Below are 19,827 nucleotides of genomic sequence, written 5' to 3' on the forward strand. Positions count from 1 at the left end.
CCACCGCACACGTAGCACCTCGGACACCATCCGCAGCCGCTACAAGTGATTCCCTGAATCGCGGTGATCAGCGGCATTGATACGCACTTCCACCTCACTGCACCCACCCCCTTTCCAAACCCCCACACACACTGAACTTCTGTGAGTATAGTTGCCACCAATGGACATTGGATTAATAAGAAACACTAATGCTGTTGCCATTATGTGTCTAAGCAACACTGCTACCTGTGGCCATTGTGTATAAGTGGCGCTGCTAATTGTGGCCATTGTGTGTATAATGTGACACTGCTACCAGTGGCCCTTGTGTGTATAAGCGCCTCTGTTACCGATGGGAATTGTGTGTAGAAGTTACGCTGCTACCGGGGGCCATTGTGTGTATAAGCACCCTGCTACCTGTGGTCATTGTGTGTATAAAGGTCTCTGCTACCTGTGGCCACTCTGTGTATAAGTGCCTCTGCTACCTGTGGGTATTGTGTGTATAAGCGGCTCTGCTATCTCTTCCCACTGTGTGGATACGCGGCTCCATTACCTGTGGCCACTGTGTGTATAAGCGGCTCTGCTACCTGTGGGCACTGTGTGTATAAGCGCCTCTGCTACCTGTGGGCACTGTGTGTGTATAAGCGGCTCTGCTACATGTGGGCACTGTGTGTATAAGCGGCTCTGCTACCTGTGGGTATTGTGTGTATAAGCGCCTCTGCTACCTGTGGGTATTGTGTGTATAAGCTGGGCTGCTACCTCTGCCCACTGTGTGGATACGCGGCTCCATTACCTGTGGCCACTGTGTGTATAAGCTGCGCTGCTACCTGTGGGCACTGTGTGGATACGCGGCTTCATTACCTGTGGCCACTGTGTGTATAAGCGGCTCTGCTACCTGTGGGTATTGTGTGTATAAGCTGTGCTGCTACCTCTGCCCACTGTGTGGATACGTGGATCCATTACCTGTGGCCACTGTGTTTATAAGCTGCGCTGCTACCTGTGTCCATTGTGTGTATACGCGGCTCCATTACCTGTGCCCACTGTGTGTATAAGCTGCGCTGCATACACTAGCAGTATATACTACACTATGTTATTCATTGTGCCCTGCGGCCAGTCTTCACGCCCTCACAAAGGCCTACGCCCCTTTGACAATCGCACGCCCTTCCCCCTTGCAATATTTACCCACTAGCATAAATTTTTTTTGCAGGTAATACTCCATATAATAACAATTATAGCACAGCCGAAGCCCGTACAGGGGTTAACGGGTCGTAGCCTTTTGCAACGGTATTTTGTAACACCTTGCCTCTCTTTATCCTCTCCCTACCACCCCGCCTCTCCCTATCCTTTACCCATTGCACAGCGTTTCTGTACAATCCCTCCCCCCCTACGCCTCTATCTTTTCTCAACCGGACCCCATTTCTGTATGCCCTCTATACTGCCCTGCATTTCTGCATCTGTTCTCTACCGGCCTGCGTATCTTCAAAGGCGTGCAGGGGTTAACGGGGCGTAGCCACAAACGACGGTGTGAAGAGCGCCCGTAGGGCGCGATGAATCACCTAGTAGTGGAATATAGATCATAGCTGTGAGGCACAGGGTTTAGTGAGCTGTTTGAGTATTGCACTAATGCCGTATACTGGGACACTCCATCAGCTGTTAATAGCAGTATATCCTAACTGGCTAACTTACCTGCTGTAAATCGACTGAGAACAGCTAATTATTTTGAGATCACTAGTGGGGAGAAGCACTGATCTATAGCTGTATAAGTGAGGGGTCATAGCGCCCAAACAGATTATTCACTTATAGTGATACTGACTTCAGAGATTACCTGCTGTAAATTGATTAAGAAACAGCCAATTACATTGAGATCACTAGTGAGGAGAAACACGGATTCATAGCTGTATTAAGCATATGATTGCACATAAGTGAGGGGTCACAGCGCCCAAACTGAGGGGGAGCTTTCTATTGGAATATTGCACTTTACAGTACCCTCAGTAAGCCTATCTAGTACAACTGATCAGTGACTTCATAGCGCCATTGGGCACTCAGCCTTACAACACATATCATTTGATTCAAGGGTCATAGTACCTATAATATATTATATATGTGTAGCACTACACAGTTAGCACAGTGTGTGTTTTTATTCACACATATCACACTTTGTTTTGTCAATTTATATGTTTTTGGTTTTAATATTTCACAGCTACAGGTCTTTTTAACCAATATACTCTAATAAAAGTTATATTTTATGTATCAATTTAATGTTTAAGTGCGCCACTTCAAGTCCAATCCTTCTCTGTTTCTTTTTGTGCAATGGCTGTTTTAAATGTACTGGCTGCACAACATGTTCCCATATGTCACCAGGGACCACCATAGCCCACCCCTTTTCAGGGAAAATCAAATGGCCTCTCACATGTAGTACGAAGTTTGTAATTTATGCCATCATTTGCCCATGCGGGCGGTATTACATTGGCAATACGGAATGCCAGTTCAAAATCAGAATGGCCCAGCATAGACCGTCCATCCGAAATGCTTTGGCATCAGGTAGTGGTGATCAACCTGTGGCCAAACATTTCGTGGCTTTCAGACATTCAATGGCCACGTTCAAACATTGCATCATCGATCATGTCCCTGATTCGAAACGGGGGGGGGGGGGGGGGGGGGCGATAGGGGCCGTAAGTTATTGCAGCTGGAGTCCATGTGGATTCACAGGCTGAATACTCTGAAACCCGGGGGTTTAAATGAAAATTTGGGGCTAATTAACTTCTTGTGATTTCCGTCTGGCTAATAGTGTTCCAGCAAGAGCATGTCTAAGGCTCCTAATATTAAAGTGGTCAGGATGTTGTTGCCACTTTTGATACACATCAGTAGGTCAGTCCAACATTTGAGGTGTCATTATGTACATTGGTCTGTGTACCTTTGGATATTTTTAATTGTTGTTGTTAACTGTTTTGCAGCCTGCACTAGCACTTTAACATGATTTGTCACTTTTATATTGACCTTTTATGGTCATCTTACTTTATCACTTATGTCATTGTTTGGTATTATGTTTATTCACAGCAGACAACGTTACCACGGTAACGCAGCTGGCTTCCGTTATGTGGCCCCAGATCTCGCGGGACTTGTGGACGTCTGGGCGGAAGTGAGAGACGCGGCCAGGAGGAGACGCTCAGACAGTTAGTATGCCTCGAGCGGTTGCCATGGTGACGCGGCTTGCTCTCGCGACGTCACTTCCGGTCCCGTCAAGGCGCCAGTGAACCGGGCGGAAGTTCTGAGCAGGCGGCCGGAGAGTAACGCTGCAGCATGTGATTGAATGGGGTCAGGGGGTAAGTGTTTCTAACCTTATTTAAACACTCTTGTTTTGAACCACTGTTATCCTGAAGAAGGGGACCAGGTCCCCGAAACGTTGATGTGACCATTTGCACCATTTGCACAATTACATTATAGAAGTGAAAGTCTCTAAGTGCCGCCTCGTTTCTTCCATGGTGTACCACCGGTTCCCGGTTGGAGAGGGCACCAGAGCAGCATCAGTCCAGCATTGGACTTCGTGGAGTGCCGGAGCAGCTACATTCTCTCTCTCTCTCTCTCTCTCTCTATATATATATATATATATATATATACAGTGCTTAACGTGGTCCTAGAGAGGTGGTGGAACTCACGCCCTCTCCCCACAGTGCCCACATAATAAAGGTATTGTGCGCGCCGTAGGCGTGGTCTCAAAAATAAAGGGGCGGGGTCATACAATAGCGATAATGCCGACAGTAGTAGCACTCAGTGGTCGATGTGGAAATTTTGAAGTGGGGGTATGGACAAGTGAAGGTTGTAATTATGTGCATGCCGAAGGCGCGCTCTGGAAAAGGGGGCATGGCCACTCAGAAGGGGGTGTGTCCTTCAGTGTAGTTTAGCAAACCATATACGCCTTATAAACATTATGCACCACAATAGTAGGACCCCTTACTGGTGCCCCTTTCACATTATACCACATAGTATGAGCCGAAATTCACATTATAGCACACAGAATGAGCCGAAATTCACATTATAGCACACTGAATGAGCTGAAATTCACATTATAGCACACAGAATGAGCTGAAATTCACATTATAGCACATGGTATGAGCCGAAATTCACATTATAGCGCACAGAATGAGCTGAAATTCACATTATAGCACACAGTATGAGCCAAAATTCACATTATAGCACACAGAATGAGCTGAAATTTACATTATAGCACACCGAATGAGCCAAAATTCACATTATAGCACATGGTATGAGCCAAAATTCACATTGTAGCACACGGTATGAGCCAAAATTCACATTATAGCACACAGAATGAGCCGAAATTCATATTATAGCACACTGTATGAGTCGAAATTCACATTATAGCACACTGTATGAGCCGAAATTCACATTATAGCACATGGTATGAGCCGAAATTCACATTATAGCACACGGTATGTGACGAAATTCCCATTATAGCACACAGTATGAGCCAAAATTCACATTATAGCAGATGGTATGAGCCAAAATTCACATTATAGCACACAGAATGAGCCGAAATTCCCATTATAGCACACAGTATGAGCCGAAATTCACATTATAGCAGACGGTATGAGCCAAAATTCACATTATAGCACACAGAATGAGCCGAAATTCACATTATAGCAGACTGTATGAGCCGAAATTCACATTATAGCACATGGTATGAGCCAAAATTCACATTATAGCACACGGTATGAGACGAAATTCCCATTATAGCACACAGTATGAGCCGAAATTCACATTATAGCAGACAGTATGAGCCGAAATTCACATTATAGAGTGACAGAGGGACATGGAGAGTGACAGCAGGGACATGGAAAGTGGCAGCAGGGACATGGAGAGTGACAGCAGGGACAGGGAGAGTGACAGCAGGGACAGGGAGAGTGACGGCAGGGACATGGAGAGTGACAGCAGGGACAGGGAGAGTGACAGCAGGGACTGGGAGAGTGAAAGCAGGGACATGGAAAGTGACAGCAGGGACAGGGAGAGTGACAGCAGGGACAGGGAGAGTGACAGCAGGGACAGGGAGAGTGACAGCAGGGACAGGGAGAGTGACAGCAAGGACATGGAAAGTGACAGCAGGGACAGGGAGAGTGAAAGCAGGGACATGGAAAGTGACAGCAGGGACAGGGAGAGTGACAGCAGGGACAGGGAGAGTGACAGCAGGGACAGGGAGAGTGACAGCAGGGACATGGAAAGTGACAGCAGGGACAGGGAGAGTGAAAGCAGGGACAGGGAGAGTGACAGCAGGGACAGGGAGAGTGACAGCAGGGACAGGGAGAGTGACAGCAGGGACAGGGAGAGTGACAGCAGGGACAGGGAGAGTGACAGCGAGAGTGACAGCAGGGACAGGGAGAGTGACAGCAGGGACAGGGAGAGTGACAGCAGGGACATGGTAAGTGATAGCAGGGACAGGGAGAGTGACAGCAGGGACAGGGAGAGTGACAGCAGGGACATGGAAAGTGATAGCAGGGACAGGGAGAGTGACAGGGAGAGTGACAGCAGGGACAGGGAGAGTGACAGCAGGGACATGGAAAGTGATAGCAGGGACATGGAAAGTGACAGCAGGGACAGGGAGAGTAACAGCAGGGACAGGGAGAGTGACAGCAGGGACAGGGAGAGTGACAGGGAGAGTGACAGCAGGGACATGGAGAGTGACAGCAGGGACAGGGAGAGTGACAGGGAGAGTGACAGCAGGGACATGGAGAGTGACAGCAGGGACATGGAGAGTGACAGCAGGGACAGGGAGAGTGACAGGGAGAGTGACAGCTGGACATGGAGAGTGACAGCAGGGACAGGGAAAGTGACAGCAGGGACAGGGAGAGTGACAGCAGGGACAGGGAGAGTGACAGCTGGACATGGAGAGTGACAGCAGGGACATGGAAAGTGACAGAGTGACAGGGAGAGTGACAGCTGGACATGGAGAGTGACAGCAGGGACAGGGAAAGTGACAGCAGGGACAGGGAGAGTGACAGCAGGGACAGGGAGAGTGACAGAGAGAGGGACAGCAGGGGCATACAGTAGGGATTAGGGAGAGAGAAGGCAGCAGGGTAAGATTGCCTGTTTAGCAGCGGCGGTGGTCTGTGGTGCGGTGGATGAGGAGGCTGTTGTAGGTGTGGGGTGGAGGAGGCTGTGGGCCTCAGAGATACTGTGGAGGAGGCGGCTGTGGGCGTGCAGAGGTCTGAGGGCAGCAAAGGAGGCTGAGGGTGGCTGCTGTGAATCTGGGACCAGGCTAGCTTTATTATCCCCCAGTGGTAATGACCCTGCAGTTATAACCCCAGTAGTTTAGCCCCCCCCCTTAGTTTAGCCTCCCAGTGGTAATGCCCCTGTAGTTTAGCCCCCATTAGTAATTCCCCCAGTAGTTTTGCCCCCTTGTAGTTTAGCCCCTGTAGTTTGCCCCCTTGTAGTTTAGCCCCCAGTAGTTAAGCCCCTGTAGTTATGCACCCAGTAGTTCAGCCCCCCTGTAGTTATGCCCCAGTAGTAATGCCCCTTTAGTTATGCCCCCAGTAGTAATACCCCTGTAGTTATGACCCCAGTAGTAATGCCCCCCAGTAGCTTGCCCCCTTGTAGGTTGCCCCCAGTAGTGAGCTCCTGCCTCCGGCTGACGCTGTGTAGAGAGAGCCGGGCACCTGCTGGTAAAACAATCTGAGCGGGCGCCCAGCATCTGTTGCTGCACTGGGCTGACATAGTGGAGAGGTGAGCTGGAGAAGGCGAAACTGCGTTCTCTCTCCAAGTGGAACTGACAGAACGCAGTTCTGCCCCATTCCGGCTCATTTTAACCCCTATGTGTGTATGTATATATATATATATATATATATATATATATATATATATATATCACAGGGGCTCTGCACTCGTATTAACTGACAGTAATAAACAGTGGAGTTTCAGATCATGTATTGATCAATGCATTTAAGCCTGCAGCCTCCGGCAAGGGACCCCACTATACTGCAGGTCCTACTCTACAGCTATCACATAAGTGTTAAACTTGAGGCATGCTACCTGGTCTAAAGCTCACAGCAACTTTGCTTAAAGAGGTGAGACAGTTACCAACACACCTGTTGTAAAGCACCTGGGAGAACAGCTGACACAAGCTATAATCATGTTAAAACAGGGCGCATGAGAACATGTGATCACAAAAAGATTAATTAAAAAAAATAATCTACTAAACAAAAAGCACTAATCCACGACACTCACCTGTTCCTAAAGCAAAGTTGCTGTGCGCTATAGACCAGGTAGCAAACCTAAAGTTTAACACTAATGTGAGAGCTATTTTTAAGTATCTCAAAGGACATAAGCGATTAGTATCCAATGCGGTAAGTGGTGGGACGTAACGTGAAGGCTTGGTACATCCCGCCCATATGTCAGATCATTTTATATTTCTCTAACGTCCTAGTGGATGCTGGGGACTCCGTCAGGACCATGGGGAATAGCGGGCTCCGCAGGAGACAGGGCACATCTAAAAAGCTTTTTAGGTCACATGGTGTGTACTGGCTCCTCCCCCTATGACCCTCCTCCAAGCCTCAGTTAGGTTTCTGTGCCCGTCCGAGTAGGGTGCAACCTGGATGGCTCTCTTATAGAGCTGTTTAGACAAGTCTTTTTTAGGTTTAAACTAATCAGTGATTCCTGCTGGCGACAGGATCACTGCAACGTGGGACTTAGGGGAGAGACTTGCAACTCACCTGCGTGCAGGAGGATTGAAGTCTTAGGCTACTGGACACTGAGCTCCAGAGGGAGTCGGAACACAGGTCAGCCTGGGGTTCGTCCCGGAGCCGCGCCGCCGATCCCCCTTACAGACGCTGAAGACGGCGGAGACGGAGGTCCGGTGACAGGCGGCAGAAGGCTTCTCAGTCTTCATAGAGGTAGCGCACAGCACTGCAGCTGTGCGCCATTGTTGTCTCACAGGCTCACTGACACGGTCACGGAGGGTGCAGGGCGCTGCTGGGGGCGCCCTGGGCAGCAATATAAATACCTAATTTGGCAAAAGAAATACACCACATATAGCCATTAAGGCTATATGTATGTATTTTAACCCAGGCCAGTATTAAAGAAACCGGGAGGAAAAGCCCGCCGAGAAAGGGGCGGAGCTTATTCTCCTCAGCACACAGGCGCCATTTTCCTGCCCAGCTCCGCTGGTGAGGAAGGCTCCCACTCTCCCCTGCACTGCACTACAGAAACAGGGTTAAAACAGAGAGGGGGGGCAATGATTTGGCGATATAAATATATATTAAATGCTATAAGGGAGGAACACTTATATAAAGGTTGTCCCTGTATAATTATAGCATTTTGGTGTGTGCTGGCAAACTCTCCCTCTGTCTCCCCAAAGGGCTAGTGGGTCCTGTCCTCTATCAGAGCATTCCCTGTGTGTGTGCTGTAGGTCGGTACGTGTGTGTCGACATGTATGAGGAAAATGTTGGTGAGGAGACGGAGCAAATTGCCTGTAATAGTGATGTCACTCTCTAGGGAGTCGACACCGGAATGGATGGCTTACTTATGGAATTACGTGATAATGTCAACACGCTGCAAGCCGGTTGACGACATGAGACAGCCGGCGGACACATTAGTATTGGTCCAGGCGTCTCAGACACCGTCAGGGGCTTGTAAAAACGCCCATTTACCTCAGTCGGTCGACAGACACTGACACGGACACTGACCCCAGTGTCGACGGTGAAGAAACAAACGTATTTTTCCTTTAGGGCCACAAGTTACATGTTAAGGGCAATGAAGGAGGTGTTACATATTTCTGATACCACAAGTACCACAAATAAGGGTATTTTGTAGGGTGGGAATAAACTACTTGTAGTTGTACCTGAATCAGATAAATTAAATGAAGTGTGTGATGATACGTGGGGTTCCTCCGATAGAAAGTTATGGGCGGTATACCCTTTCCCGCCAGAAGTAAGGGCGAGTTGGGAAACACACCTTAGGGTGGATAAGGCGCTCACACGCTCATAAAAACAGGGCGTTACCGTCTCTAGATACGGCCGCCCTCAAGGAGCCAGCTGATAGGAAGCTGGAAAATATCATAACAGTATATACACACATACTGGTGTTATACTACGACCAGCAATCGCCTCAGCCTGGATGTGCAGCGCTGAGGGGGCTTGGTCGGATTTCCTGACTGAAAATTTTGATACCCTTGACAGGGACAAGATTTTATTTACTATAGAGCATTTTGAGGATGCATTTCTATATATGCGTGATGCGCAGAGGCATATATTGCATTCTGGCATCAAGAGTAAATGTGATGTACATATCTGCCAGACAAAGACACGACAGTGGTCAGGTGAGGCAGATTACAGACGGCATATGGAAGTATTGCCGTATAAAGGGGCGGTCCATTGGACCTGGTGGCCATGGCAACAGCTGAAAAATCCACCTTTTGTTACCCCGAGTCACATATCGGCAAGAAAGGACACAGTCTTTTCAGTCTCAGTCCTTTCGTCCCCATACGGGCAGGGGGGCAAAGGCCAGTCATATCTGCCCAGGGGTAGAGGAAAGGGAAGAAGACTGCAGCAAGCAGCCCATTCCCAGGAACAGAAGCCCCTCACAGCTTCTGCCAAGTCCGCAGCATAACGCTGGGGCCGTACAAGCGGACTCAGGTGCGGTAGGGGGTCATCTCAAGAGTTTCAGCACGCAGTGGGCTCACTCGCAAGGGAACTCCGGGATCCTACATGTAGTATCCCAGGTGTACATTGGAAATTCGAGACGTCTCCCCCTCACACAATTCACAGGCTGTATTCCCAGCAGGTGATAATCAAAGTACCCCTCTTACAGAAGGGGGTAGTATTCCACACTATATTGTGGTACTGAAGCCAACCGGCTCGGTGAGATCTGAAATATTTGAACACTTACATACAAGCGTTCAAATCAAGATGGAGTCACTCGGAGCAGTGATAGCGAACCAGGAAGAAGGGGACGATATGGTGTCACTGGATATCAGGGACGCTTACCTACAGGTCCAAATTTGCCCTTCTCACCAAGGGTACTTCAGGTTCCTGGTACAGAACTGTCACTATCAGTTCAGACGCTGCCGTTTGGATTATCCACGGCGCCCCGGGTCTTTACCAAGGTAATGGCCGGAATGATGAATTTTCTTTAAAAGAAACATGGACGCTTTCCTGATAAGGGCAAGGTCCAGAGAACAGTTGGAGGTCGGAGTAGCACTATCTTAAGTAGTGCTACGACAGCACGAGTGGATTCTAAATATTCCAAAATCGCAGTCTTTTCCGACGACACGTCTACTGTTCCTAGGGATGATTCTGGACACAGTCCAGAAAAACGTGTTTCTCCCAGTGGAGAAAGCCAGGGAGTTATCCGAGCTAATCGGGATCCTCCTAAAACTAGGAAAAGTGTCAGTGCATCATTGCACAAGAGTCCTGGTAAAAATGGTGGCTTATTACGAAGCAATTCCATTCGGCAGATTTCCCGCAAGAACTCTTCAATGGGATCTGCTGGACAAATGGTCCGGATCGCATCCTCAGATGCATCAGCGGATAACCCTATATCCAAGGACAAGGGTGTCTCTCCTGTGGTGATTACAGAGTGCTCATCTTCTAGAGGGCCGCAGATTCGGCATTCAGGATTGGATGTCGGTGACCACGGAGGCCAGCCTGAGAGGCTGGGGAACAGTCACACAGGGAAAAAATTTCCAGGGAAGTGTGATTAAGTCTGGAGAATTCTCTCCGCATAAATAAGCTTAGAGCAAATATATAATGCTCCAAACTTAGCAAGACCTCTGCTTCAAGGTCAGCCGGTATTGATCCAGTGGGATAACATCACGGCAGTCGCCCACGTAAACAGAAAGGGCGGCACAAGAAGCAGGAGGGCAGTGACAAAACTGCAAGGATTTTTCGCTAGGCGGAAAATCATGTGATAGCACTGTCAGCAGTGTTCTTTCCGGGAGTGGACGACTGGGAAGCAGACTTCCTCAGCAGGCATGACCCCCACCCGGGAGAGTGGAAACTTCATAGGGAAGTTTTTTCAGCATGATTGTGGACCGTTGGCAAAGACCAAAGGTGGACATGATGGCGTCCCGCCCGAACAAAAAACGGGACAGGTATTCCGCCAGGTCTTGAGACCTTCAGGCGATAGCTGTGGATGTTCTGGTAACACCGTGGGTGTACCAGTCAGTGTATGTGTTCCCTCCTCTGTTTCTCATAACCAAGGTATTGAGAATTATAAGACATAGAGGAGTATGAACTATACTAGTGGCTCCGGATTGGCCAAGAGGGACTTGGTACCCGGAACTTCAAGAGATGCTCACAGAGGACTAAGGGCCTGGGGAGCTAAGAAGGGACTTGCTTCAGCAAGTACCATGTATATTCCAAGACTTACAGCGGCTGCGTGTGACGGCATGGCGGTTGAATGCCGGATCCTGAAGGGAAAAGGCATTCCATAAGAGGTCATACCTACCTTGGTCAAAGCAAGGAAGGAGGTGACCGCACAACGTCATCACCACATGTGGTGAAAATATGTTGCGTGGGTAAGGCCAGGAAGGCTCCACGAAGGAAATTCAACTAGGTCGATTTCTGCACTTCCTGAAAACAGGAGTGGTTTGAGCCTCAATTTGGGGTTCATTAAGATTTAAATTTCGGCCCTGTAGATTTTCTTCCAGAAAAAATTGACTTCAGTTCCTGAAGTCCAGATTGTAAAGGGTGTATTGCATATACAGTTCTTTTGTGCCTCTAGGGGCACCGTGAGATCTCAACATAGTGTTGGGATTCCTTAAAATCATATTGGTTTGATCCGCTCAAATCTGTGGATTTGAAATATCTCACATGGAAAGTGACCATGCTGTTGACCAATATCTCACATGGAAAGTGACCATGTTGTTAGCCCTGGCCTCGGCCAGGCGATTGTCAGATTGGGCGGCTTTGTCTTACAAAAGCCCATATTAAAATTTTCCATTTGAACAGGGCAAAACTGGGACTCGTCTCCAGTTTCTTCCTAAAGGGGTGTCAGCGTTTTCACCTGAAACAACCTATTGTGGTGCCTGCGGCTACTGGGGACTTGGAGGACTCCAAGTTACTAGACGTTGTCAGGGCCCTAAAAAAATATATATATATATAGTTAGGACGGCTGGAGTCAGAAAGTCTGACTTGCTGTTTATATTGTATGCACCCAACAAGCTGGGTGCTCCTGCTTATAAGCAGTCTATTGCACGCTGGATTTGTAGTACAATTCAGCATGCACATTCTGTGGCAGGCCTGCCACAGCCGAAATATGTAGATGCCCATTCCACAAGGAAGGTGGCCTCATCCTGGGCGGCTGCCCGAGGAGTCTCGGCATTATAACTTTGCCGAGCAGCTACGTGGTCAGGGGAGGACACGTTTGTAAAATTTTACAAATTTGATACTCTGGCTAAAGAGGACCTGGAGTTCTCTCATTCGGTGCTGCAGAGTCATCCGCACTCTCCCGCCCGTTTGGGAGCTTTGGTATAATCCCCATGGTCCTGACGGAGTCCCCAGCATCCACTAGGACGTTAGAGAAAATAAGAATTTACTTACCGATAATTCTATTTCTCGTAGTCCGTAGTGGATGCTGGGCGCCCATCCCAAGTGCGGATTGTCTGCAATGCTTGTACATAGTTATTGTTACAAAAATCGAGTTATTACTATTGTTGTGAGCCATCTTTTCAGAGGCTACTTCGTTTTGTTATCATACTGTTAACTGGGTTCAGATCACAAGTTGTACGGTGTGATTGGTGTGGCTGGTATGAGTCTTACCCGGGATTCAAGATCCTTCCTTATTGTGTACGCTCGTCCGGGCACAGTACCTAACTGAGGCTTGGAGGAGGGTCATAGGGGGAGGAGCCAGTACACACCATGTGACCTAAAAAGCTTTTTAGATGTGCCCTGTCTCCTGCGGAGCCCGCTATTCCCCATGGTCCTGACGGAGTCCCCAGCATCCACTACGGACTACGAGAAATAGAATTATCGGTAAGTAAATTCTTATTTTTTACAAAATGATTTATGTCTGTCACGTTGCCTCACTACTTCAGACTTATGTCACATTTATAATTTGATAATTATCTGAGCCTGGCACCAGCACACGGTTATGAAGACAACATTGTGTTGCTAGATCTTAGTCATTTTTCCTTTCACTTTCGCTATGTGTGGACTCTGCTTCATTTTATAGAACAGGGTGGAAGTGACTGTCGGTGAGTGAGAGACAGGCTGCAATACAGTGACACTGAGTATAGGTCTGCTGGGACGGAGACACAGGAGGAACACTGACACATCTGAAAGGAGAAGGTAAGAAATAACCAGATCATTCCCTTTACCATATAATGCAAACCTGGCTTCCAGCAGCTGAGTCTTGTGATATGTATATAGCAGGGACATGCGGTGAGGTCAGTGGCTAGGGAGGCACAGGCTAGTATCAGAGACAGATTAACTGTACACATGCACACATATAGATCTGAGGCCTCATCAAAGGTGTTGATAGATTCACAGGACATGTCAGTTCTTTAGTTTTTTTACAGCCAAAAAATGTTCACAGAGTCTTCAAATACAGCAAACACAATTCTTCAGTAGACCCTAAATCCAGGACCCCTAACTGTAACCACCCCCTGCCCTATCGCCTGGGCAGCTTGTCCACCATCAGGAGCAATGTTGTCTGTGTCACTAGCCCCTTTACCAGCAACTGGCAGGTGTCTGCAATCAGCTGCTTCTCAACACTGGCCTCAAGAAATATCTGGCCCGGATTCTCTCCAGCCACAAGCCTGCAGGTGTACACCCATGTCTAATTTATGTTGTCTCCGTCACAGTATATATATATATATATATATATATATAGATCGATAGATAGATAGATAGATAGATAGATAGATAGATAGATAGATAGATAGATAGTATATATTATATGTATATAACTTTTTTTGTGTCCAAATAATAACATGAATCAGTTTGTAAAAGATTGTAGTTAAAAACTAAAAAGTATGTAAATCCCACTATACTGCACTGCCCCTTTAAAATAACACGTGCCAAATTTTTAAGGTGTTTCAAAAGTTATAGAACTCTTTAATTTTTTGATGGAGATATAATTTATGCCATATTCTTCCTCATCGTCTCCATTAGTGATATGGATGGCTTGGCATGTTGGAAGGTGCTCAATCCATCCTCATCACATCCCCTACAGTTTAGTTTGAATGAACCTGGTACTTCCTGTTGAGATTTCCACTTATTAGATATCAGACTTTGGTTCCGGATTTAATACCATCGTTAAACCTATTCTTCAGGATAGGCACTGGCGTGCGCAGCACATTTTATTAGGGGGTGCACCGTCGGAGGGGGGTGTCTAGCACAGCCTTTTGGGCGTGTCTAGCACCATCTATTGATGGTCAACGCATATAAAATATCCACCCTTGTACCAATCCTAATAAAGCAGATACATTGTCAGATGTTGTGGTGTGCACCAAACAAACACCCCTGATGGCACTCACTGCAATTACACTGCTCCTCCTCAGCCTGGTCTGGCTCCCCCTCTCTTTCCCCTGCAAGCTGCAGCAGCTTACTTACAAGTCAGTCACTCACTGACACTGACAGTCACAGACTAGTACTGCTGCTGCTGCTGGAAAAATGAATGACGTGTCAATGCTGCTGCCGGCCGCCTGCCAGTATTGAATTTGTCTTCCTAAGAGGAACGCTGGCTGCATGCTGCTCCTCATCAGTGGCTGGTGTTGGCATAGCATACAAGGAGAGAGGTGTATATGTGGCTGGTGTGACGGGTGGGCATGCGAGCAGCATGACGTAATCACGTCACATTACATGGAGGTGGAGCTGGGAATTTGAAAGCCGGTGTCAGTGGCACCTTTGATTAACCCAGGCGTCCGGTCAGTAATGCAGTTCTGACAGGGTGCAGCGCAGAGGGGACAGTAATCAGCCTGCTCGGCGATCACTGCATCAGGCATGTGAGATCGAGGTGTCAGACATTAGGGGGTGTCTGTGCGCACCAGGCACCCCCCCTGCGCACACCTATGAGGATAGGCTGAATGCTCCTGAGTCCATCTGTGGGAGGATTACAAATTCTGACAGATAGGAAGCGATATGTGAGACTAGGTATACTAATCTCAGTGACCCGGACCATTAGCATTCGGGTTCACAAGGCTGTGTGCTTTCTCCTCTTCTCTTCTCTTCTATTCTCTCTCATCACCAGTAGCTGCTCCTCTGACCATTCACCAGTCAGACTCCTGAAGTTTGCAGATGACACAACCCCAATTGGATTAATCTCCATTGGGAGTTGGTCTGCTTGCAGAATGGAAGTAGATTACTTGGCTACCTGGTGCAGCCAGAATCATCTGGAGCTGAATGCCCAAAAAACCGTAAACATGGTAGTAGACTTTAGGGGAGGCCGCCATTGCCACTGGTCCCCCTTATTATGTGTGACCTCCCAGTTAATTCTGTGGAGTCATTCAGATTCCTAGGGACTATAATCTCTAGGGACCTTAAGTGGGAGGAAAACATCACCTCAATTACCAAGAAGGCCCAGCAGAGGATGTTCTTCCTGAGACAGCTGAAAAAAAAAATGTAACCTGCAACAGAATGATGGTTCCGTTTTACACGCCCATTATCGAGTTCATCCTTAACTCATCGATCACTATCTAGGTCGCTGCCTCAACTGTAAAGGAAAAAGTTTGGGATGTATTAAAATACATTGCCACCCCTTCGCCGCCCACCGCAGCGATGCTAAATATTTACTAACATATGCAATTAACATCACAATGCAGTAACAGAGACCCCCGCGATACCTGTGAGAAGTATTGTGTGGGGTCTCTGTTGGGTCCTTCATCCCCCAGCCCCGGGAGTTGATGTTTGCTTGGAGTCCCCAGGCTCCTCCTTCTCCCCCCCTGCAGCCGTAAGGACAAATGGCTGTGCTGCGGGGGAAAATGAGGCAGGGGGTCGTGCTGCTGCACCAGGACCCTGCCAGGGGAGAGTTGAGGGGGGGTGGAGTCGGCAGGTGAGGCGTTGGTCAGTGGGTGTACCGTTCGGCGGCGGGTGCAGCGCTCGGCGGCGGCGGGTGCAAAAGAGGCCCATAGGCTTCTATAGGGTATCGCCATCAAAAGATGGTGATACCCTTGGCGACGTAAGCCCAGTGGCCGGGTCTTCATACGTAAGAAAATGCGGTAACACTCCCGAAAATAGGGGTTTTACTGCATTTTCCCTTGAGTACTTCCCGCCCAAAGCCAGGTTACAGCGGATCATACGGTTGGCAGAGGTTATTGTCTGCAGTCTGCCATCTCTCCCAAACCAATACCATTCTAGGACCAGGAGGAGGACAGAGAAGATTAATGCCAACTCTTCCCACCCAGGTCATCATCTTTTCAGAGATTACCATCAGGAAGAAGGTTTTGCTCTATTAAGTCATATGAATTGCTTTTTTCCCAATGCGGTGGAGCTCATTAACAAGCTGCCTGCCTCTTATTGATTATGGAACTTGTTTTTCTCCTTCCCATCATCTCTTTTCTTATAAGTGTAATTATTGTTTTTGGATATTTCTATACATTCAATTTTTAATTTATTTTTATTGTGTCTTAAAATTATTTTTTATAGGGTTTTATCTATGCACCAATTTTATCAAGTCAATTTCCTAGTATATGTAAAATAAACTTGGCAATAAAGAGAATTTTATAAAATGACAGAAGCTGATTGGTTCGGCAACATCTCCAGTGTATTTCTCTCTAAGGTTTGAAGATAACTCTGAGATGACTGGTCCACTAAGATGAGAGGCTGATTTAGAGCCAGAATGGGCTGTTCGGAACATAATTGTAATTGTCTAACTTGCACAACAAACTAACACGTCAGCTTAGGGTTGCTAACATTATTCCTTAGGTCATGATGGCTCCGATTCCAAAGATGGCCGCCCCCGTCTGTCTAATTGAGAATCCTGCTGGTAAGAAGTTGTCTGTGAATCCTGAAGCCTTAAAGATACTGGAGAGGATTTCCCAGCCACTGGTTGTGGTGTCCATCATAGGACCTTACCGGTCTGGAAAGTCTTTCCTGATGAACACGTTATCAGGGCACCGGAGAGGTCAGTATATAATCCTATTGTTATCATTACTGTCTACATATGTTTTATAGGGCTCTACTGTACATCAAGGGCATCATATTACAAGTAAATAATATTCCATAGTAGGACAGAGAAGGTCAATATGAGCTTACAATCTAAAAGTTTTGGGGACAAAATGGAAACATGAGGTAGTATACTAACAAATGTAGGTATTGGTGTAATTATTTTCTTTTATTTCTATGGAGCTATGAGGCATCTGCAGCGATGTACAGAAATTAAATATCACAGATATACATCAATACATAGGTTATCAATTAACTTAACAATATAACCAAGGGTCATTTGAAAGAAATAGACGAAATGAAGGTTAGGATTCTACTGATAGTAACTGTAATGTGAAGTCACACAGATTGGGGGGTACAAAGTATATAAGCACTCAATAAACTTGTACTTAAATGAGGGTGGGCAGATAGGGACAGAGTCACTGGTGGGAAGCTTGGAAGGTAGGGATAGTGCTAGGAGGAGAGAACGAGGTAATAAGTTCCTACACATGAGGTCTTACCATCAAAGAGGGAGATATATCACCAGGAAAGTGCACTGGAATAGAGAATTTATGGATGGCCAGAGGGGTAGAGTAATGAGTTTAAGGAGGACCAATAGGCTTTTATGAAGAGATGAGTCTTACAGGCCTGTGTGCATATGTATGCTTCCTTCCTTCCTTCCATCCCTCCCTCCCTCCCTCCCTCCCTCCCTCCCTTCCTTCCTTCCTTCCTTCCTTCCTTCCTTCCTTCCTTCCTTCCTTCCTTCCTTCCTTCCTTCCCCTATTGCAGCGATTTTCAACCTTTTTGAACTTGCGGCATGCTGAGCAAGATGTTAAAATTGTCAGGGCACACCATCAGTCTCCCACAAGAATAAACGCACGCACACATGGGCCCCCACAAGAAAAAAACAAAACAAATCAATTGGCTCCCATATGAATAAAACAATCACACTGGCCCCCACAAGCAACACAAATAAATGACATTGGACTCCACATGAAGAAAACTCACATTGGCCTCACATAAAATAACAATTAATCACACTGTCCCCCATAGAATACAAAACTAAAACACATTGGCCCCCAGAGGAAGACAGTACAGTACAGAGCCCAGCTTCCATCATGTGCTCCTAGGGAGCTAGTGCAGACAGTATAGCAACAGGACACACAAGCAGCTCCACACCATGCTTCCTGTGACCCATCTTCTCTAAATCCAGTAATTCGGTCAGCGCGCCCCGAGCGACGAGCCCTTGATTCAGGATACTGTAACTGACACTAACACCATCTTGTGAGATAGGGAGCAATAGCAGCCGCCACCATCCAATGATGATTAGCGGATGACAGGAAGAGGAGGGACCAGCAGCCAGATCTGGTCCCACTGACATCAGAGAGGAGAGGTCTCATATGTCCAGGAAACAAACACAGGACTGGAGTAAGAAGAGACCAGTGCTGCCCAAAATTAATAGTTAAATTAGTGGCAGTGGCTGTACACCGGCACGGCATCTCTGGATTCGGCGGCACACTTGAGAACTGCCACAGCACAGTGGTTTAAAAACGCTGCCCTACTGCATAGTTACCTAGCCTCACATTTATGTTGTATGTACATCAACCTTTAGCGGCTGGAAAAGTTGAATTTAATGTAATGTTTTACTTGCGCCCTTTTCTGTATTCTCCATCATCTGGAGTACCGCCATCTATCTCCGTGTTATATCTGATGTGCAGCGCAGCAGCAATAGTGATATAATAGGTCCAGGGCTTCGCCTATATGTCCTGGGTTTATGTCTCCGGTACTGGTCTCTTCCATAGGTGGCTTCTCTTTGGGACACACAGTTAAAGCAAATACTAAAGGCATCTGGATGCAATCAGTTCCTCACCCCAAACAGCGAGGCCACACCCTGATCCTGCTGGACACAGAAGGCCTGGGCGATGTGGAGAAGGTATCTCAGAAGGACCCTACGTGAGGGGTAAACTCTTGGGGCTCTCATCAGTGTCATCATTATCACTTTGTGTCTTGCAGGGAGACAAGCAGAATGACCGAGTTATCATGTCTCTAGCATTGCTCATGAGTAGCGCTGTCATCTATAACAGCAGAGATGTAATAAACCAGGACGCCGTGGAGAAGCTACAGTATCCTTTATTATATGAGATTGCAGCTGCAGAACACAGTAAGGGCCGGTTACTGAGCTGCGTGTTGTGTGATGACACTTTACTTCAGCTCTTTGTACAGGAACATTGTGATACAACAGCAGTGACACGGGAGCTGCAAAGTCTGGCTCCTTCCAGTGAGGAGACGTTGGGTCCATTGATGAGGGTAGCAATTTTTTTATGGCTCAATAAAGGGTGCCCAGCACAAAAAAAGAAAAAAGTCCCTTCTTAAAAACATTTTGGGCTTGAGTCTAAGTCGGACGCAGATCCTTATACAGTTGCAAAAAAAGAGTTTTAGTAAACAGCGCGTGCGTAATAGTGAATTTTGCATTTTTGTGCATGTCTGGCTGGGGGGTGTTCTATCTTCCGCTCTTCATGTAGGACCTGGAGCAGTAATTTCTGCTAATTACTCCTTTACTGCACAGGTGGGGCTAAACTTTAGAAAGGGCATTGGGCTGAAGGCAGGGGCCCCAGTACATGACTTCCAGGGTGGTAGGGGGTAAATAATACATAGGTAAGGGGTGAATAGTGGAGTGGGCTTAATATTCATAATTTTCTGGTGGGAGGGCAGCTTGCCTGACAGCAGATATCTCAAGTTCCTAAAAATATATTTGTTAGCTTTG

General features: G+C 47.3%; 1 protein-coding gene across 2 annotated transcripts in view; it reads left to right on the forward strand.

Annotated features, from left to right (window-relative positions):
- LOC134945693 (guanylate-binding protein 1-like) overlaps nt 1-19,827 on the forward strand; it is a 328,447-nt gene that overhangs the window by 242,626 nt on the left and 65,994 nt on the right. The window contains exons 1-5 of one of the 2 annotated variants that reach the window (XM_063935137.1): nt 3,115-3,299; nt 13,153-13,268; nt 16,845-17,043; nt 18,866-18,996; nt 19,077-19,186. In XM_063935137.1, coding sequence (XP_063791207.1) covers nt 16,848-17,043; nt 18,866-18,996; nt 19,077-19,186 — 437 coding nt within the window. In that variant the 5' untranslated portion in view covers nt 3,115-3,299; nt 13,153-13,268; nt 16,845-16,847. Of the gene's footprint in view, nt 1-3,114; nt 3,300-13,152; nt 13,269-16,844; nt 17,044-18,865; nt 18,997-19,076; nt 19,187-19,827 lie in introns of those variants that run through there. The other variant, XM_063935138.1, reaches the window with a different exon arrangement.

The sequence above is a fragment of the Pseudophryne corroboree genome, chromosome 7 (genome assembly GCF_028390025.1).
Source record: "Pseudophryne corroboree isolate aPseCor3 chromosome 7, aPseCor3.hap2, whole genome shotgun sequence".
In the NCBI taxonomy this organism is placed as follows: Eukaryota; Metazoa; Chordata; class Amphibia; order Anura; family Myobatrachidae; genus Pseudophryne; species Pseudophryne corroboree.